The following is a 22,656-nucleotide window of genomic DNA, read 5'->3' as shown; positions in this document are numbered from 1 at the left end:
TAATCTAATCTTATAACAATGCATCATATTTTGTTTACTGATCACATGTTGTATGTGTCATCTCAATGTGAAAAGTAACTTACAGCTACCAGATAAAGTGTAAAGGTGGTGATGTTGGTGTGAAGTAGCGTTAAATGGAAATACTCAAGCAAAGTAGAAGTACCTCAAAATTGTATTTAAGAGCAGTACTGCAGACTGAATGCACTCAAGTTACTTTCCACCTCAGCAAAGTGATTCAGAACCTGGACAGATAAAACCAGCAGAACCTGCGTGTCTATAGAAACTCTCTGGCCACTTTATTAGATACACATATACAACATTATTCAATTCAATACAACAGATCGGCCACAAATTCTCCATTTTTCAAATTCATGATATTCAGTTTTTGTTAAAATGTGAGTTCAACCTATCACTGGGGTTGAATTTAGATACATTGAAACATTAGAATCACAATAAATACAGGTAGATCACTAACGGTGTCGATCAAATCTAACAGTTTTACCTTTCGGCGGGTAGAATTTATGGCTGAGTGTTGTGTTGCATCAGATTTTACACGAGCGCCTAACAAAGTGGCCATTGAATGTACCTCTTTTGCAATTTGGGCGAAGCAGCCCTTTAAAATCACATGTTCCATCCATGTATGAAATGATGTTAGTCGACAAATATGCACCTGGCTCTGTGTTGCTGCTCTGCTAACGGTCTACGAGACAGGAAGTGAATGTCGTCGCGTGTATCATTTTTTTTTTCTCCTGCCGACGCTGATAGGAGACCCTTTGGTGAGATGCAACACCAGGCAACTGCATGTGATGCGGCGGCTGTGGCACGTTCAAAGTGATGACTTAGGTGCTGGAGTGCAGATTGCAATGCTCTCCCACCGCTCACTTCCAATTAGGCAGCGGGCCGACTGATGCGTCTCGGAGCAGAAGCTTCTAGTAGGCATCAAAAGGAGCAGCGTCGCTCGGTGACATCACGGAGGGGAAGGGGGCTCCTGGAGCTTCAGGCAGGGCAATCTGATGTGGCTCAGTAAATGTAATGATTAGCATCCGTGCAACATGAGCGGACAGACTTTTAGAAAATCCCCCACTTTTCTATCATTACATAAAAAAATAAATAAATAAATAAAAAATGGAACCATAAACCAAAACTAAACAGGCTCACAGGCTGTGTGGCTCAGACCGCCCTCGGATATTTTTTTGTGTTTGTTAGCGCGTTGATTGTGCATTCCAAAGTTCTCTGTGTTTTTAGTTAACAGAATGTTGGTTGTGAAAACATTTTTGATTAATTGCCATAATTATTGTGATCATTTTTGCCCAAATGAACAGCCAGATGGCAGGATATGGTGTCATATTTGCGATCCTATCATATTAATCTGGCTCTGGGTCCATCTGAACACATTGTGCCGTTTGCTGTGTTCACAATCTGTCCTCGAGTTGTCCGTGTCTTTTTTTTTTGAGCTGCGGGTTTTTATTTGATTATATTAGACCATTAAATATTAAAGTTGAGGGTGTATGAAAGCAAGGCATTTATCTGCATGAATAGCCCGTGTTTAGTGAAGTAAGTAATGCGCTTTAAGTAACATCTCCGTCATGCATACAAAAATTAACGTGAGTGTTTCCGTCTCTCGGCTTTGCAGCCGAAAGCCTCGGAAAGATTGCAACAATACCACTTTGTGGGGCTTCGTGGCTGCTTTTAAGACCACTTTTCATCGCTAATCTATAGATTTTTCTTTTTTAATGTTACTAGAATGTGCACCACGACGCTGTTAATAACTGCTGAATGCAAAATGCGACGCAATATAGAGTCCGCACGGTTTTGAACTCATCATCGGAGTCATTTTAAAGAGGTGAAATGAAACAATGGGTCAAAGAGGAACTAATGACACGTTCCTGTTTAAAAAGCAAGTCTAGAACTGTTTTACTCTCTGATATCAATTAACCTCCACATAAATTTCATCAAAGGGAGCAGCCTGGATGTGATTGTTCTCTCTTTACTCTGCAGTGTCCTTGGGCTCGGGGAGACTGTTTCCTGACAGGGAACAATGAAGAGAGAGGTGTTTACAGATCTTTACAGATGGCTCCGGGGCTCCGAATTAGCTCCTCGCCATTTCTCATGTAATTCGGCTCAGACTTAACTTCAGATGTGTCATCAAGACTATCATCGGGATGTCTGACAATGTATCTGTTTGATCTTGACGCGCACTGCTCACCGAGTTAGTCAGATATCACTGTCAAATATTAAACCCTGTGACATGTGTGTGTCTCGTTCTAATGATAGCTCACAGAAGAAATCACTCGGCGGTGACTTTCATAAACACACGCCGCCCTGTTTCCAACGTCGCAGGCACAAAAGAGCCCCGCAACTTTGGAATTATGTTTTGTACACCGAGTACTTTTTGAGTGACATTTCACACCTATTTATAACAGCAGATGAGCGCGGTGACTAAGTGTTTTTTTTTGTGTTTTTTTAAATGTACAGACACAATTAATTGGGCACGTTGCTTACATGTGAGTGAAAACAGGAAGGAGAAGCAGATGATCGTTACCGAGACAGCCTGCAGATTGTTCAGTGATCCTGACCTGCGTTGTTAGCGTGTTCTCTGCCTCTCCAGCAGGGCCTCCTTTTTATTCTTTTTTTTTTTCCTCCTCTTTTTTTTTTTTTCCCTCTACATGGCATAAATCCGGGAGATGAAAATGTCATGGAGCAGGTTCATTTTGCAAAGAGGTTTTGATTGCCATGCGCGTGTAATTGATTGTTCCAAGGACAGGGGGAAATCTAGAAATGTCATAACAGTCCTGCTTAGGTTGGTCCCACCACTAGGCAATCAATGAGAAGTAAAAAGAGATATTGATTTGCGAGCAGCAAAAACTGTAGCTTGAGACAACCGGAGAGCGCTGGGGAAAGTGGCACAGACGTGCAGACCTGTCACTGGCACCTATGAATTACCCAATCTCCTCTGAAGATAGTGTTACCTCGGATACTCGCAAAGTCCTGCGCTGGGTATTGCAGCTGTCCATTAGCTAAGCTCCTCGGGCTGCTAAGTCTCTGTGGCTTGTCAGATTAATGAAGGAAATGTTGACCTTCCGAGGGATAAATGTTGATGTTCTCAAATTTACAAAAGTTTCTGCTGGCACGTTCACACTGGAAACAGAATGCCTTTTTACATCTGGCGCGCACATTTCTAAACGTGATTGACACGTTCTGAATAGACTCACTCACACGGGGGGGAGAGAAGAAAGGGATCGTGCTCTCTGAAGATACTAATGCTTAAAGTTGAGTTGTAAATATATTGTCATGTAAGCCTTCAGCAGCAATCCACTTGGACAGCGCGCTGCCATGAATGTAGCAGTAAATGTAATCTGCTATTTCCTATGCAGTTAGCTGGTTTCTCTCGATGTAGGGAAAAAAGCTTTTGGCTCAGAAACAGGCTGCTGCTTCAGTAAATCCAGGCCTCGCTATGCCAAGAGTCTGTTCTAACGGATAAAGGTTATAAACACTTCAACTGCCTGATTTATGATGGACACCTCAGGTTTTTTGACCTTTGCATATCTCTGTCTGAAGATATAAATTTGTAGTGACACAGATTGGAGGCTTTACAGCAGTTTATGACATGCTAAATCTCAGGCGAGGCATGCCAGCCTCTTGTTTTGTAAGGCTAGTTACGCCGGGAGTCGCCTCGCTCGGCCTCACAGACAACATTTTCAAAGCAGGCATTTCCTTTTTCTTTCTCTTTCTTTTCAAGTTGTAAAGAGAAAGAAAAAAAAAAGTGTCTGAGAACGTGCCGGCTGTTCTTCACTTTTGGTTTACACAATGAGTCACCAAATCTTCAGACTTTGAACAGTGATGTTTTATGGAGCACGTCCTGAAAAACTAGTTCGTCATGATGTAAAGACCTTTTGGCTGTCGCCGCTGTGTTGTCCTCGCGTCTGATCTTGCATTCGGGAGTAATGCAGCTCGGCGTGGCAGCGGCGCTGTGGTGAGAGCGCGAGCTGGCAAAGCACAGTTACACATGGTGTGAGAAAGCAGCGTTAGGCGCGCGGGGTATCTCGGAGTGATCCCTGCCAGAAGGTTAATTGGTGCCTCTGGATGTCTGCTACTTAGGGCATCTGATAGAAAGGCATAGAACAGCAGGAAGGGCAGCTGTTAATCTCTGTCAATTCCAACCCTCAAATACCACGATAAGGCACAAATATTCACATTAAATCTGATATCACGACGTGTAAGTGCTTGTTTTCCAGGAAACAAGTACTCGCCGTTCTTTCTTACGAAGCACATTTGTCTCACAAAGAAGGGAAGGTGAAGTTTTACTGCATCTGTTGGTGGATTTTAAGGCTACGTAAAACATGCAGGAAATGGCTCTAACGTGATGGGTGTACACTTTCTATTAAACCACCGCCGGACTGGGAAAAAAAAAAGCTCATCTCCCCTGTTTGGTGTACGTCCGTACCAGTCCATCAGTTTTAGTGACGACTTTGATGGGAGAGGACATCAACTGGGAGCTTGTCACAGCCATTGGTGTTCTCCTTCACTGTGAATACTATATATAAGACTATAAATAAAACATACCTCTGTGCTCTTGACAACTCTCTCCCTTAGCATCAAGGGTGTTTTGGAGGCCATCACAGATCTCGGTTGGCCAATCAAAACATCCCTCTTGCGGTGGATCAAGGTCACAGCACATCGGGGCTCTCGGGGTGTGAGTGTGTGTGTGTGTGTGTGTGCGCAGGGTCTTGTTCACGAGGCCCCATTCTCCATGTTTGTTTTGAAAGTCCGAATCCCATCTCCATCTCCATCCATTAGCTGGCAGGCAATTCACCTCCAGGGTTTCTCTTGAGGCACTTGTGAAATATTGATAAAAAAAAAAAAAAAAAAAAAAAAGAGTCTTATTTTCAGAAGGCAAAGAAGGGAAGACATTCTATGGGCCGCCCAGTGTGGGACTCCTTGAGTGCTCCGCTTCAGCCATCCCCACATGGAGTGCCCTCTATTCAAGAAAAGAAATATTAACCACGTGAAATGCATAAGTGCCTGGACAGGGCTGTTATGTCCCATTCATATTTAACTCGGAGCACATCTGCCACGTCGCTCCCAAAATGCACATTTTCCAGCGTGACTATGAGGGCGGAAAACATCTCAGATATGTGACAACACTGACAAACTGCATCTGCTGCAGGATGTCGTCAAAAGATATGCAAACGCGGGTCGGGATATTGTTGCGCTGGAGCCTGTCGGGTGGCTAGATTTGAAATTATCCGAAATAGTGATTGTCAGAAAGGACGCTCTAATCTTCTGCAGCAGCGCTCATATTTTTTTTGTCGAGCAGACCCCCGCAGCCACGCGAAAGCCCCCCTCGTATGCTGAGTCAGAGCTTCCCCACTAATTGGATGATGGGAAATATGTCAATTAGAAATACTGTTGTTTAATTATCTGTTAATTGAAGCAATAATGTTTGTGCTTCTATGAGTTGGGAGAATGAACAGGTGAATAATGAAAGAAGTAATTGCTGTTTATGAGACTGTCAGGGAAAATATAATGACGTGACAGATTGCCAGTAATTTTGGGGGGAAATTGTCTCGTTTTAACGCTGATAATTGAATCAGCTTTCCCACCCGGCATGATCAGCGCGTTCATCTGCATTCGCATTTGCAACATATTTTTATTTTTGGCTAAACGGGTGAACGTCCTCTGAAGTTATCTTTTCTCACCTTTTTAACTCGAGCCTCCTTATTTATTGACGGAGGAACGTGGGACGTTAAAACGTCTCGAGTTTGTGTCCAGCCATTCCTCACATGTGGCTTCAGGGAAAAAGCTGAGGTGTTATCAAGAACAGGAGGCATACATTTTCATTGCAGTTTTGAGGCATCCATAATCACTATGGAATAGGTCATTTGCAATAACACTTAACGTGCCCCAGAAGAATCAATTTCCTTTTGTCACTCAGTGGCCAATGATTGTTGTAAACATCTCAACTTGAGGCCAGAAAAACCTTGGACGCAGCACTAAGTCAATGGCCTGTCGTGAATCACATGGTGCCGTTACACCAGCAGCAGTCTGTTAGTAAAGACATTATGTCCTGCTACACTCTCCAGCCTCCCAAAGGCACAAACAAGCCGCCATTATGTTGTCTTAAATGGCTTCTGTGACTTGTCACAAAAAACAAAAAAAAATACTCAGTGCCGTTATCTGTGTCGTCTAAATAATACACCGTGGAAATTAAAAGATCAAATTCACTAAACTGCTGTTCCCACATTGTGTTTTTAATGTCATTTATTTCCATGTCTCTTCCTTTCCTAGTGTACATGCCGGATGAAGACGCCGCTCTTCAGGATGCCGTCGCCGAGGAAGACGGAGAGAACGACACTCAGACCGAAGAGGAATGCTCCGAGAAGACCAGCCCCAAAGTGTCTGAGGACAGGGAGCTCGACAACAAGAGCACCAACACGTATAGCAACCAGAACTCTCCCATTAGTGTCCTTTCCAATCAAGAGGCAGAGCTGGAGTCACGCCTTAGCGACAGCAGTGACAGACTCTCAGACTTCAAAACCTCCCCGCCACCTGAGAGCAAGCGGGATGACGAAAGTCGCGCGCCCAAACACAAAGAGGAGACGTGCGGCAGCTTGGAGAAAATGAGGGCGGCCTATGCAAACTTTCTCTCCGATTCCTACTGGACGGGGATCGGAATGGACTTGAAAATTGGCAAAAACACCAGCAAAGCCAACTGTGACAGCACCAACGGAAGCACCAAGACTGAGTTTGACTGGCACCAGGACGCCCTCTCTAAGACCCTGCAGCAGACGCTCTCCCCAAAGCCTCAATCCAAACCGAACCTCTTCAGCTCCGTCCACCTGTACAGACAAACCACCAAACCCTGCGGCTCGGTGTTCACGGGCGCCAGCCGATTTCGCTGTAAGGACTGTAGCGCCGCTTACGACACTCTTGTGGAGCTGACGGTCCACATGAACAAGAGCGGGCACTACCAGGACAACAACCATGGCAAACAGAGCAATTCCTCTGCTTCGTCCTCGAAGTCTAGGAAACGAAATTTGCAAGACATGGAAGGGAAAGAGGACGCGCAGAAAGTTTTGAAGTGCATGTTCTGCGGCCACTCTTTTGACTCACTCCAGGATTTGAGCGTCCACATGATTAAAACTAAGCATTACCAAAAAGTGCCTTTAAAAGAGCCAATCCCAGTACTCACACCCAAATTGTTGCCACCAGCAAAGAAACGGGCCTTTGAGACGGTGAGACCCTGTTCCCCTGACTCTACGACTGGTGTTTCCGGCTACACTGAGGCACAACGGGCCGCCACCATTGCAAATGCTAACAGCAATCGTTACGGCTATCAGAACGGAGCTAGTTACACTTGGCAGTTTGAGACGTGCAAGTCTCAGATTCTTAAATGCATGGAGTGTGGGAGCTCCCACGACACCCTTCAGCAACTCACCACGCACATGATGGTTACTGGACACTTCATCAAAGTCACAAACTCTGCTTCTAAAAAGGGTAAACAGTTAGCGCTCGACCCCCTGGCCATAGAGAAGATCCAGGGCTTAGCCGAGCCGGCTGCCAGTGACACTGAGGGAGAAAAGGTGTCTCCAAAAAATTCTTCCCCTGGGAGCTGTGAGAAGGATAGCCAGGGGGAAGGTACATCAGACAAAATGGAAGAAACTGAGGCTAAAGATGACAAGCAAGAGAGTGAGGATCAGAAGCCAGGCAATGGGGCTTTTAAGTACCCTTATCTCCGTGAGGAGGATCTTGAACAGGACTCAGGAGGAGGAGGGGACATCCTTAAATCTTTAGCCAACACAGTGGCCTCTGCCATCAATAAAGCTCAAACGGGGACGCCGAGCTGGAGTGCCTATCCGAGCATTCACGCCGCCTATCAGCTCTCCGGCATCATCAAAAGCGCCCCTCTCTCTGCATCTCCCCCTGCTCAGCTGAAGCAGGCGTTTAACCACAAGCTGAGGCCGATCGCCCCAAAGGGGAAGCTGTATCACGGTGCTGCGGGAGTTGACGCTCCCCAGGGACAGCATCAAAACGTGGACATCAAAAAAGAAAAGGTTGGCATTAGCGATGGTAAAGAAAGTCAGAATATTAAGTTTGATCTGGCGGAGAATGATGACAGCGATTGTCAGGACGATTCCTCTTCCTCTTCAAAGCTTGATGCAGACTGTTTGAATGAAGGGAGCGAGGCGATCAAAGGGAAGTTGAGCCCAGATTTCTCTGACAGAGGCAAGACACCGAGCCCCTCTGCCAGCAATGGACGCAGCAGCACTTCAGAGCCTCTCAGTGACACTGCGGCGATACTTGGCATAAACCCTCTTAGTGCACTGCAGTCAGTTCTGAACAATCATCTGGGCAAAGCAAATAAGCCCAATAACTCAAGAGCAGATAAACTATCTGCTCACACCAAGTCCATTTTCGCTGACATTAACAGAAGCAGCGAGAAACCGGCTTTAATGCTCGGAAATGCTATGAGAAACAGGCCTGATAACAGATTTCTATATGTTACTGATGACCAGCCAATAGACCTGACGAAATCCAAACACAGCAAGCAAAGCTCCTCGATACTACAACCCTCCACCCCGATGCCGCAGAAATACGCCCTGTCCGACATCGCCGACATGGTTAAAGTACTTCCAAAAGCCACAACGCCAAAACCCTCCATGCCATCGAGGATCCCGACTATGAAACTGGAATCGGACGTCAGGCGCTTCGAGGACGTGTCCGCCGAGGTGTACTCCGTCCACAAGCGTAAAGGCAGACAGTCCAACTGGAATCCTCGCCATCTTCTCATCCTGCAAGCTCAGTTCGCCTCCAGCCTCTTCCAGACCTCTGAGGGGAAATACTTGCTCTCAGATCTCGGCCCTCAGGAACGGATGCACATCTCCAAGTTCACTGGATTGTCCATGACCACCATAAGCCATTGGTTAGCGAACGTAAAATACCAACTGCGGAAAACCGGAGGGACCAAATTTCTGAAGAACATGGACACGGGCCACCCGGTCTTCTACTGCAATGACTGCGCTTCCCAGTTTAGGTCGCCGGCATCGTTCATTTCCCATCTGGAATCCCATCTCGGGTTCCAAATCAAAGACATGTGCAAAATGCCGGTAGAGCACCAGACGAAGGTAGAGGAGCCAGAACTGTCGAAGGCCCTCAGCGTCAGAGCCACGGAGGCTCTGGTCACAGACGAGGACACTGACGCGAAGTTCAAATGTAAGCTCTGCTGTCGGACATTTGCGAGCAATCACGCAGTCAAACTCCATTTGAGTAAAACTCACAGCAAATCCCCCGACAACCATTCACAGTACGTGGAGATGGACAAAGAGTAGTTTTTTTTCATATTCTTGTCACTTTTTTTTTTTTTTTTTCTCCCCCTCTTTTTTTATTTTAACACACGGGTCAGATCTTTCAACCATTTTGTTTCGATTAGCGTTGTGTAGTGTGCATCATTATGACATTTTAAAAAAAAGAATTCATGGCGCACAGCAAAGACACACTGGTTAGAAAATTGTATAAGGAAAAACACTAAGAAATACTTTTTGCACCCTGCTCAAATGCATCACCAGTAATGAAATGTATTACTGCTTGAAGAAACATAATTGCTGATGTTTGCATGCAATAGCCCTGGCTATGACTACTATTTATTTGTATGATATGTCAAGTTTTAATTGTATTTCAAAGACAAAAATAATGAACTAATTGTACTTTACAACTTCTGTGACACAGTACACCTGCAGAAAACCGTGCAGCTGTTTTGAAAACAGGTAGCCCGACACATGATACCACTCATGCGGATCCTGTACAGTGTATCGCTACGTAAAGATGTTTTGTGTTGCAACGATAGAAGAGAGAGAGAGAGAGAGAGAAAAAAAAAAGCACTTTAATAAATGTTTAATCACCAGTTTAGACTCGGATTCTGTACATGACTAAAAAAAAGAAAACGATTAGGATATTTCACATGTAAATATATTTTAGAAGAAAAGAAAAAAAAAACAGTGCGTTTCATGCAACAAGGATAACAGCAAGACAGATGATACCTGTGATACCTGCACCTTTTTTTACTTATTCAAATAAAGAGTTAACATTTGATAACAGCTTGTTTATCTTTTTTCTTCATATTGTTATTAATATAATAATATTTTCTTTCTTGAAATGTTTGCCTGTGAAGTAAGCAGCCTGAGTTTGTTGCGATCAGTGTCAAACTCGCTGACCAAGCGCCAGTAAATTCTGCTCAAAATGATATTTTCACATTATGCAACCGTTACTAACATTTTATTAAATTATTGGGTTGTTTTCCTAACGAGTTTCGAAGAAGTTTCCCAGAAAGACTGATGTAATTTTGTACCAGGAGTCTCTCCAAGACACAGCAGGTCAGCTGAACATAGTGGACACAATTCAACATATATGGAGTTTAACGATTCCAATAAATAGAATCATTATTGTTTACGTTGGTTTAAAATGAGCCTTTCTCAAAGTAAAACATATTTTAGGTAACACTTTATAACAACCATCATTAATGAATGGTTAACTCACAGGAGGAGTGTCGCAGTATCACAATATTCATGATAACCGTGACATATTGATATTGTGTTGATATTAAACATATGATAATATTGTGTAAAAACTGTAGCGAAGATGTTTTTCGGCCTTGTGCATCTTTGTTTTGGAGTATCTGGTCGCCTTCTCACCAGTAATTGAATTTATTTGTTCTTTCTGTACCCTTTTTTTTTTTAAAGATATGGTTACAGAGTCTCTCTCCATCTTCCGACCGTATTTTGAGGGTTATTTTCCTGCCCCAAAAAAGAGACAAAACTCACAGTAAACAAAGCAAAAGATACATTTGCTCCATCTTTTGTTTTAAAATTTCAATAGATATCGTGATAATATCGTAACCGTGAATTCGTCTGGCCGCGAAAATCGTGAAATTATTATCTAATCTTGTGAGAGCACTAATTCATAGTTAATTAAACATTAGTTAATAGTTACTTAATGGGTAACAAACTGTTTACAAACCATTTATTATGCAATTGTAAAGGTTTACAAACATTAGCTGCAACTTTAAAGGCCACCCAAATAATGTAAACAATATTTATGACAATTTACAAAATAATATAAACATTCGTTGCATCTTTACTACAAACAGTTGCTTAATAAATGGTTTACGAAGCAATAAACTGCTTGAAATCATTCCTAGCTCCTGTTTAATGAACTATAAATTAAGTGTTAACATGTTTGCCTTTCGATTAAAACCAAATTACGTTGTTAGTTCCAGGAAATCATCAGGAAAATATTGACCCACAAAGAAAAAAGCGTTACCCTGAAGTATCCCATATTTAAATGTCTTCCTTTACTCTGAAATCCCTAAAGATCTTCGGTGTGACAAAGCACAACATCCTCATTCTGTACAGTACGCTGCATTCTCTTCTGTACCTCATGACTTTTAGATACACCGCACTGATACGCCTTTCGTGTCAGACTCTTTTTTTTTTTTTATTGCTTCCCTGCGAACGCCGCTGCTATTGCTGCAAGATGGAATCATAACAATTAAACATATTTCCTCCAGCTCTATTATTTCAAGGCTATTAAAAATAATTGCCTTCTAAATTCATAAACATTTTATGCAATTCATCTCTTTTCAAGCAATCAAGTCCTCAATTACCTCCACCCATCAAATCTCTATTTTATAACGGCCGACTGACATTTGATGGTAAATGGGAAAAAGCACATGGGCACTGTGGTGATTTGAATGCTGTGACACCGACTTGCCCCCTATTGTTGGAAATGAGCAGGCAATCACGTTGTTCATCAGATGACTCCTAATGCAGTTAAAGTATTCAGCTATAATTTCTCCCTGCATTTATAATTACTGTCAAAGACCACACACCTCAGTGAGCAGATTAAAGCTATAAATTATTTAGTGCCTTTTCTTCGCCGATGGATCTCTGATTTGTCTGTAGGGCCATTATGTTTTAGAGGAGCAACTTCCTCTAAATTGAAGCAAGCATTGTCCTTAAGATGCGGCGAGGAGGGGGGAAAAAGATTACTGGTTGTGTTTATTAAATGAAAGTGGGACTCTTTGTGTTGTGAGAACAAAAGGGCAGCGCATGATTTTTACTTTTTTTTTTATTTTTTATTGAAAATAGATTTTATCTTGACTTCATGTTCCCTACAAGTGGATACAAAATCATTCTTCAGTGCATTTATAGGCTACAGGTACATTTTGAGATTCACCCCGAAGGCTAATCAAAGAAATTTCAGTGCAATCACGGAAGGAAATACGTCGTCTTTGACCGTAATTTGCTCCAATAAGTCAAAGTCAACACGGGATTTATTGTAACCACATAAAAAAAAGAAGAAATGCTATACAGTACGGCTGCAAACTCAATTTAAACTTCACCAGGGTTAACATGCAATCATCTGAAAGGTGCATGAACTGTAACGGGAGGAAATCAGACTGCACATCATCAGCTGCTTCTGTTTCTTCGAATATGCGCGACGCTCTCTTAACGGGAAACACCTGAGTTATTAAATACTGATATCCTTCAGGTGGCACATCACAGGTAATTAAGTGAAATAAACGCGTAATTCTTCTGATGCTTTATATCAATTCACTTTGGATGTTTGCATATTAACACAGTTAATCACACTGTATATCTAACATGTCGCGGTTAATTACAGAACACAGTCAGCTTTCTGCAATTACACACACACACACACACCAACACACACGGTCTCGGTTTTAAACTGATTGATTATGATAGATATTAAGCACAGTTAACGTTTTCATACATGGACACGCACAGTTTGTACAGAGAAAGTAAACACATATTTATTTTTTGTTGCATTAGCCAGAGCAGTGGGCAGACGCCAGTGATGAAGCTGGGCAGTGATTTCCCTTTGTTGTGGTTCCTCTCATTAAAAAATAAAATAATTATAAGAGCATATTTAGTTAAAGGAGACCTTTTATTTTTTTTTATTTTTTATTTTTTTTTCCCTCCAGTCTCTTCTGTACGGTTGTGCGCATTTGAAAGATCTTGAAAGTTAAAACAGTCAAACGGAAGCTCCTTTCTCCCACAGAAAACACTGCTCCTGAAACGCCTCGTCAGTAGTCCCGCCTTAAATTCAGTGACTCTGTGACATCACGCTGCGTCACTGAGTCACAGATGTGCATAATTAATGCCTCCGGGCCAGTTTGGTGTGTAAGGATTGATTTAGCACAGCTGCTCTGCTGTTGTTTACTGTGTGAGCTGACCAATCAGAGGAGGGTATTCGGGAGGAAGGACCTTAAAGAGACATGAGCGAAAAAAATAAATAAGTAACCCAAAATAAAAGCGTGAGCCTGAAAATATGTCTCATTTATGATGAATCTATTCAGATGAATACAACTTTATTAATCCCACCAGGAGCAATTAGCCTCGCACACATACTAAAACATGTAGACATAAATAGATGAGTCATAAGTAAAATAAGAATAAAATAAAAATATATGCCAAGAAGATGAGTGGAATATAAAGGAATCTATAATAAATCCAGACACATCTCAGACATTTTCCCTCAACTAATCATTCTGAATACAGTGAAGCTTGTCAGAATCTTCAGCTAACACATGACCAGTTTAACATTTTCTCCATTAGTATCCTTGATTTGACCAAATGTTAATGTCTTCCAGCTTCGGAGACGTCTCTTTGCCGGACTCGGACCATCACGAGTGCTCACATTTCTCCCAGCTTGGAGTTACTTTCTGAAACACTTCTAATAGCCTAGATGAAAAATCAAATTATGCACATAAGTACACTTGCGTTGCAGACGCAGTGAAACCCGACCTTAGCGAAATTGACGCCAGCCCGCATTTGCAAATCCTTTGTCAATCTGTCATTAAACATGCTATCAAATAATGATAAGTGTACGCTCCTTGCTTGCACTGGCGTGCGTCTCCCTGATGCTGATGTGCTGTAATAGGGCAAATGTGCATCAGAATTTGCCTGCTTGGGTACACACAAAACATTTACACTGTGCCTGACTTTGCTTTGCCCTGTGTGCCAGACAAGCATGGATTCTCTGCATCATCTGGCCTGTAAACCAGAGGAGGAGGAGGAGGAGGAGGAGGAGGAGGGGGGAAGCAGGGTTCAAAATGTTCATCACACAGCAGCAGGGTAATGACTAGCTCATGTGTTTAATGAAGGGCTTTAGAACTTATAGCTATAATGACCCACATCCTAACTCCCTTTTCTCCCATTTATTCTCCCCAAAGTCCTCAGGTTATTACGTCCCTCTGAGAAATATCCTAGAAAGAGCATTACGTCCCTCCATTCCTTTTCACAGAGATATCAGAACATTTGTCCCTTTTTTTACCTGCTTTTGTGCCACTGCAGATACACTGACACGGTGTTATATTTTAAAAAACGTGGAGGAGCAAATACTCTGAACATAAAGGGCGGTGAAGAATGATCCGCCTAAATGCTGCACCTCTTCTTCTTCTTCTCTTTTTTCCTTGTAAATAATAATCTGTAAAATATGCTTCATAATGAATTCTGTCTCCTGAGAACATGAGCGCTACAAGACAAAGAAGAATGCATGTATGTCTGCTCTCCAACATACATCATATCTTTCCAAATAGCCCATAGTCCTCCGCTGTTAATGGTGTTGCTTCAAATATGCTAATTAAGCACAAAAAAAAATAAGTGATGAATGGAATACATTTGATCAATCAAGTAGGCCTAAGCCCCTGGTGCTGCATATTCATTGTACATCATGAATATGAAACCAAAGTCATTTATCAAATATCAGTTGCACATTTGTATCTTATTAATCATACATGCTGAAACTTCTGTCTTGTCAGAAAAGCTGAAGGTTGATGAAGCACTCGCAAAAAGGATTAAACTCAGAGAACTCGGGGTAGTGCTTCAGTTATAATGCATGAGGTATTTTCAAACTTCCAGAATTTTAAACAGTCAGTCAATCCTGACCCGCTCCCTGCAACGTCCACATGATCCTGACCCGCTCCACGTTCTGGATTTTCAACGGTTTCTCCTCCTTTTCTCCGTCTTTTAGATATTCACTTGTAACGACTGCTTGTAATTATATATATTCTCGACTGCCTTCAATTTGCAAAAAAGGTAATGATTGATTTATTTTAAAGCTTTTGAGGCTTTGACCAACACTATAAATAACCCAAAAATGACCCAAATCCGATCAATATAGCACTGATTGAATAATGGGTTACACTGAATGAACAACACATCCTCATACCTAAACAACTGAAAAGACTGCATGTTAATCCAAAAACAACATTCATCACTTTGTACTGAAACAACAGGATCGATGCAACGGTTAGGTTTAGGAAGACGTTGTTGTTTAGGTGAAAATAGCTGTATGTAACTAAAATAACTCACCGTTTACGTCACCCTGGATACAAACAGCGTTCACCTGGGTGAAAGTCCATCCATCCCGACCTCAACACGATGTGGACTTTCTCACTCATTATTCTCCTTCCCCCGACTTCCTTACTTACTTACTTCTTTACTGCTGTATCAGTGACGGCCACTAGAGGGCGCCTCCTCCCATATGCTCGTTTTTCTTTATGAACCATTTACAAAATATTATAAAAATTAGTCGCAACTTTGCAAAAAACAGTTGCTCTATAAAGGTTTTGCTTGAAATAATATGAACTTGCATTTAATTAACTATTAATGTGAAATGTATTAATGATAGTTATTATGAAGTGTTGCTGTACTCTCCCCATAATTAAACCTAATTTACATAGTTATTTCCAGTAACCCTCTGAGGAAATTATCAGGGAAATATTAAGAAATGATTGACCCATGAAGAAAAGCATCACCCTGCTGTGTCTCGTATTTACATGTCTTCTTCTACAGCCCGGCCTGGCTCGCTGGAAAAACCTCAACAGTTGTAGAATGAATCAATAATAAACTTGTGCAAATAGTTTGGTTAGGTTTAGGCTGGAAAATAAATTGGTAAGGTTTAGGAAAACATGTGTGGTTCAGGTTAAAATAGCAACGTTACATATGTAACTTCACGATGCTAGTAAGTTAGACAAACTGACCGTTTACGTTTGGAGTCACACTCGACATAAACAGCATTCTCATGGGTGAAAGTCGAGGATGAATGGACATGAGAACACTGTGTCCAATTAAAAGGGTTGTGGAGTTTCTTGTTACTACATCCCCATACTGCTGTATTAATAACGGCCACTAGAGGTCGCTTCCCCCCGCCAGAAAATTTAAATATGGGTCCTAATTAACTGCTTTTAAAGTCGACCTATGTGATCGTTTTTCTGATGAGGACGAGCTGGAATAAATGTTGGCTATATTTTGTCACAATGCTGTGATTGTACGCTGGTTGGGTTCGGGAGAAGATCAAGTTTCATGACAGACACTAATAAGATGTCCTGACTTCCTGTCAAAAATTTCTCATCACCACAAACTCAGCTGGAAATCGTCCCGAGGTCTTCTTGAAAAAATATCCAGAGGTGTCACGCTTACAAATATTGAAACACAACAGGCTTTCGGAGTTAAAAATGTTGAAACACAGGCTTGAACAGCGGTCACTGGCTTGGCAGTCATCGCCCTGTAACCTCCCTCCCACTTCAAGACATTAAAGTCAGGTAGTAAAAGTGTAATGTGGGCATGATATGATAATAAAATATAGTATATTGCAAACACTTATAATCTGCTGAGCTTGTTGGGTTCATAACAGCCACATTTAATTTTGGCAAATTACCAAACAGTAATATAAAATAAAAAACAATTACAGTAAATTTGGGCCAAAACAACCCACCTGAAGGGTTACATTAATCCAGTCGTGCATCTGCGCTGTATTAACCCAAACTACAGTTTCCACCCGGTGATTTTTAGCGTGTAATATGAGATTTTGATGGCTGCTTCCCAAAGTAACATGTGAATAATTTCAATTTTATTTACTGTTCTTTCATACAAATCAATGGCTCCTGAAAAGACATTTATGGCGCCGGTTAAAACTAAATTAAAAACCAGAAGAATCCTTTTTACATGGTGCATTTTTTGGGGGGTAAGCGTCATATTTTTTCAGTATTAGTAGAAAAATTTGAGCAGAAACATGAATGAATAATTGATGCTTAACAAGTGTAACAAAAGATGCTTGAATAAATCAAATTGCCTTCTTTTTAAAGCTGATTGATGATGTATAAAAACGGATACCATTAGCTGTGGCCGAACCCCCTGTAAAACAATGTGCGGAGGATTTCATTGCCATCATATAGTGGATGAGAGAACTAACACTTGATTGCCAGCAGTTCATCAGTGCATCCTTCATATTTGTCACACAGCCTGCCTCAAGGCAGCGTGCTAGCTCAAATTGAAGCTGACATCTTCCAAATATGAAAGCAACAAATCACACATTTTTATTGGGCTTAATCTCCAGCCTAGCCCCTTGCAGACGTCAGCACAATCACGGACGCTGCTCTAATTCTTGCCGACTGGCTGCTTGTGCCTCCCCGAGCATCCTCTGGACTCACGGGGGCAAAAAAAAACGCAAAATGGCCAGACGCAAGTGACAGGGGTGACACCTGCGCTTATTAGGAGGCTTTAATTCGACGGTAGGAAACATGTGCAACTCAATGTAACAATTTTGAGTAATCCACGAGTGAGCTGAGGATAGAGATAATATCTGGGAACAGGCTGGAAACATAATGGACCTCTGAGAGATAGAAAGCAGATGTTTATGTGACTCGCAGGCTTATTCAGATGTTTGAGTTGTATGTTCACATTTCGTATCTTTTTGATATTTTGCGTTTTGACCTCGCAGCAGGAAGTTGTATGTATTGTGTCTGGAACAAAAGCACTGCAAGGACAGAACTGAAGAGGGAAAGTGAAAATATTATGGCGAAAAAGAATTTGAGTTGAATGTTTCTTAAACAGTTTTATGCTTTTCTTTGCCCAGTAAAGGTCCAACTCAAGTGTCTCCAGTCTAACCACCTTATACAAGATTTACTACATGTTCATGCGGATTTGTAGAGGCGGTTCTCATTAAAGGGGAACTCCTACACATTTTACACACCAAAGTTTCTTTCTGCAGGTCTTGAGGAATCGTACTCACAGACAGGAAAATAAGTGGATGGAGATTTTAGGTCTGATATGGAAGTGGAAGTAGCTTGGCCCAGCAGGGGGCGACTCCACTGGTTGAAAGACAAAGTCAGCTTGTATGTAACCTTATGAGAAAATGGCCCGACTTCTTACGCTCTTAGTCGTTAGTTTTAAGCCTTTCTCAATACAGCACGATGTTCGTTTAGTGAACTATGGTCTTATTTAGAGTGAATCAGGCGATTAAGCAGGTGACGCTTTAGGGCAGGGCCACCCTGTGATGTCAGACTCCAAAAAACCAAGATGGCGCCGGCCATCATGCCAAACTCAGGGCTTCAGAACAGAAGTCCCCAAACCAGTGGCTGTCGTCACAGTGGGTTTAAACCTGCTACCACTGCACATGTGATAAATGTTTTTTAATGTATTTTTGTGTTGAATATGATAATTTGCCTTAAGTGATGTCACCTGAGTCAGTGGTGCAGTGAGCTGGAGAATAAAAGTTCGTAATTGAAATAAAAAACTGAGGGGGTGGAGTAAGAATGAAGTGAGCTCTCTAGACCCAATGCAGATTGAGGCTACATTAGCGGCTAACTAGCATAATGCACCTAAGTATCAGACCGAGCTGTCAGCAGTCAAGCTGCACTGTGGGTACAGATGTTTTTGAAGGGTAGTTGGGGCACCACAGGACATCTAGAAAACATGATCTTTTCCGCATCCTAACCAACTGTTTTTTGTGCCTAAACCTGACCATAACATGGCATTATATTAGAACCTGAACCTAAAAAGACGAAAAATGCAAAGTGAAGAAATGTAAGAACATTTCCAGGATTTATGCTGGTGCCTGGCTTGGTGGATAATGTAGGCTTCAGTTTTTTGAAGACGAAGAAAAAGACGAAGAAGAATCTGTGAAACATGATCTCTGGTTCTGCTGAATACAATTTGATCCTTTTTCTTTTAATGGTCCATCATCAGTCCAACAATCCCACAAGACTGCCATACTAGACTGGTGGTGGAGTACGTCTTTAAAATCATTCAGATGCCATAAGTGATTATGTAGATACGATACGACTATGATTCAGTGAAGATTCAGATGTAGATGGTCCAGAAACGTCTACATCCTCTCCTGTAGGACGTCTGGACAACAGAGACGCACAGCTCTCAAAAAAAAACGAAACACATAGCAGGACCCAGAAAGAGTTACTGCTGGGAGCGAACAGAAACCCAGTCATTTTTGTCAGATTCTAGCCAACAGAAACCCATTTCTCATGCGGCTCTGATACCGGAGAGTGCCAGTGTGTGTGACAAGGGGGCTTTAAATGTTCTTCAAAGATAAACTGAACTCAACAGCCAGTGCCAAAAGAAACAAGATAGCAATTGACTGCAGCTTACTGTAGGATCAGGCGCCCAATGGATGTATTGTTGGTGTAATTTTCCAGCTTGACATTAGTCTGACTCACCAGATGTAGACGGAGGGTGTGAGCCTGCTATTGGCCGAATATTTCAGCTGGCATCCTCCTCCTCGTCTGCCATCCGAGTATCGTACCCCTAACTCGTTCGCTCACGGTGCAAAAGTTAACAAGCTAGCAGCTTTTAGCTTTTATTTGCAGGGATTTAGCCATTTCAGTGCCAGGGCTCGCCTCCCAAAAGTCCTCCTGTTACATTTTTTCTCCTATAGCAGAAAGAAAAGTGGGTGCATCCAGACTTTACTCCAGCACCGTCTATGAGAGACTAGCTTGACATTGGCCACAGTGGAAATGAGGCTCATTTCACCACCTGCATTTAAAGTATTAAACCAGGTCAGAAGCTTCCGTAGAGCACATTTTCTTTTTTACTTTAAACCTGCAGTGAGAGAAGAAGGCAGCTGAAATAAGCTTTAAACACAATGACATATTATCATCATGTTAAGTTGTTATTTGAAATGATTGTAAACCCCGGCTCAGTTGCAAGATCACACATTGGTAGTTTACGTTTCTGCAAAATGCTCAAACATTTACATTTGTACATGTCACATGAACCATTCACATTTCTGCAATATTTTACATATCAGGCTCACATTACATGTTTACGGCCTGTTTTATAAATTAGGAGATGGAGGGGAGTCTGCGAAGCCAGCGACCTCCGTTCACGACTGAGTTTCAACATTGATTAGGAGAACTTAAGTCTCCTTAAAAGTTTATATTTTTGACAGGAAGTTGGTACATTTCTAGCCATCTGGTGACCAAAACAGATACTTTTTAGCCAGATCGTGATCTTCTCCGAACCCTAACCAAGATGTTTGTGTGCCTAAACCTAACCAAGTAATTAAGTATTCAAATTAAAAAGTTGGAAAGTAAAGAAATGTAAAGTTTTAACATGTTCATTTGCACATATACATGTACATTATTCTGGTGATTGGGCTGCAGACGCAGACAAACATTAGAATTACTTAGATTTGTTTCTAGCCACCTGATGAGTTTAAGTCCAATATTCACTTTCCTTCACACTCTGTTTTGGTCTCCACCAGCAACAGTGCTTGGTTGCATCTAACTACGTCTGTCCGCTGGTGGAAGGTAGCGTGTTGTGTGTCTATCAGAGCTTCTTTCACTGAAAACATCTTTCCGTTGCGGGCCATGACACCAAATCAATAAATCTGAGATCCTGTCACGTAACACTATGCGTAGTCATGTTGTCCATCGCTCATAAAGAAATATTGATAACCGCAGCTTTAATAAATAGAGGTTGTATTCGAGATTAATGGAATAGTCATTAAAAAAGTTGTGGTGCATTTATTCAAGCAAATAGTGCAGTGACTTTGAAATATTGATCATCTGGTCTATTAAAGGAGTGACAGTATTTACTGACTTGTTGAATTCTGGTGAAACTCACAGCTGCGTTTTCAGATTTTTACAGACTTCCACAGATGAGCCCGAAGAGGAGCTGTGCAACATCTGTTTGCTCATTTATGTGTCAAACACAAAACATCAGACATGACTGATCTCACTTTGACGAAACTTGGAGAATGATGCATCTCACCACTGCTGTCTGGCATTTAGAACCGCGCTGATTGGTCCGAGGGGAAATTACATTTCAAAATTAAGTGACACATTAGTCGCTGATTGGCCCAGATGGGGACATTCTGTGGGACAACTTTGTCTGACAGTGTGAATTTCAGACGTTAGAGATTTAGAGAATATTGAAATTTTAAATCATTTGGTTTCACTGACATTCAGCTGCAAAATGTTTTTATACTCTTTGTTAACTTCACAGCACGGAGAGATATAAAAAATAAATAAATAAAAAAAAACCTACGGAAAGAGCCTGGAAAGAATTTGACTGTCAGCTCTGTGCAAGGTCGTCCTCGCTGTAAACTAACAACCGGAATTGGATTGGATTGGATTTGGACCCCTCAGATACTGTCAGGAGAATTCAGGGTTTGTTGGCTCTGTTGTAGCCAGCAGTCAACAAGGGCACGCGAATGCTTTTCTTTTTTGCCACTACACATTTGTAGGCAAGCTGAAGCATTTTTCCTCCCCCTCCCTCCATACGGTTCACACCTTCCTATTATTAGATCACTTCCTGACCTGCAGCCGCGTCGACTCCAAAGCCAGAAACACTGATCCCTCACTTCTATAGGGCCAGGAAGTGATTACTGCTTGTACAAGCACATGACAAAGAAATGACCTTTTTGATTGGCAAGTTTTTTTTTCACAATCTACTGCTTTGCACACAAAACAGATCCAGCCTGTTCTCGCTGACAGCGTCGTGACCCCTCCAGCATCGCTACTGGAAGCTCCCCTGTAGCGCAGCAGTGCAGCAGATTCCCAGTGTCAACAGTTTAGTTAACTCACAAAAGCTGCATGATGTGAGTGAACTGACTGACTGTTATTTTAACAAAAGGCAGGATGTTTTCCTAAACCTAACCAAGTCGTTTTGGTACCTTTACTGAACCGCGTCACAGTTTGCAGAGCCGGTCCTCCTGAAGAAAACGGCCTTTTAGGTAGAAAAATAGGTCCCACAGTGCAGAAGTCACCCCCCGTCCGGTTTCAGAAACACTTATTATGGTTGCAAACGGAGAGAGACAAATTATTTTTTGATCCTGTTCAAACTGTGCCATGAATCACACATTTGAGTTTGTCAATATAAAGTTCCCAAGTCGATAAAGTCACAGTTTGTCGCAAAAATAACACGAAATACCATCAAGTTTTGTGTTTAACGCTGTGTGAACTACATCGTCTCGCTCAACACCTGTCACCAACACCAACATGGCCGTTGCCTCAGTACGGAAATGGTACTAAAAATGATGAAAATCACAATAGATCTGGTAATATTGACAGTTGCAGTTATGTGAAAGGGAAGTTCATCAGTTCTGCGAGCTGCAAACATACAGGACCGACTCTACAAGGTTTAAGTTGCAGGTATTGACGACTGTTCAACGAGACGATGTCACTAATGCCACTGTTGGCTGTGCAGTCTTTGTAAACTTCAGTGACTTCAGCTTCTTATTATGAATCATAGTTACTCGTGTTGTTTGGCGGCGCCCACAACCTGCCAGACTGCAGTAGTTATTACGGATTAAACGGTGGACTGATAAAACAAGAAG

At 42.0% G+C, this 22,656-nt stretch overlaps 1 protein-coding gene across 2 annotated transcripts in view; it reads left to right on the top strand.

Annotated features, from left to right (window-relative positions):
* tshz2 (teashirt zinc finger homeobox 2) overlaps positions 1–10,092 on the top strand; it is a 110,176-nt gene extending 100,084 nt beyond the window's left edge. For both annotated transcript variants that reach the window (XM_030424106.1, XM_030424105.1), the window contains one exon: positions 6,289–10,092. In XM_030424106.1, the coding sequence (XP_030279966.1) occupies positions 6,289–9,329 (3,041 nt within the window). In that variant the 3' untranslated portion in view covers positions 9,330–10,092. The remainder of the gene's footprint in view (positions 1–6,288) is intronic.
* The last annotated feature ends 12,564 nt before the right edge of the window (positions 10,093–22,656 follow it).

Source organism: Sparus aurata, chromosome 7 (genome assembly GCF_900880675.1).
Source record: "Sparus aurata chromosome 7, fSpaAur1.1, whole genome shotgun sequence".
NCBI lineage: Eukaryota > Metazoa > Chordata > Actinopteri > Spariformes > Sparidae > Sparus > Sparus aurata.
The sequence above is the reverse complement of the archived record's forward strand: the minus strand, read 5'-3'. Positions and strand labels throughout refer to the sequence as shown.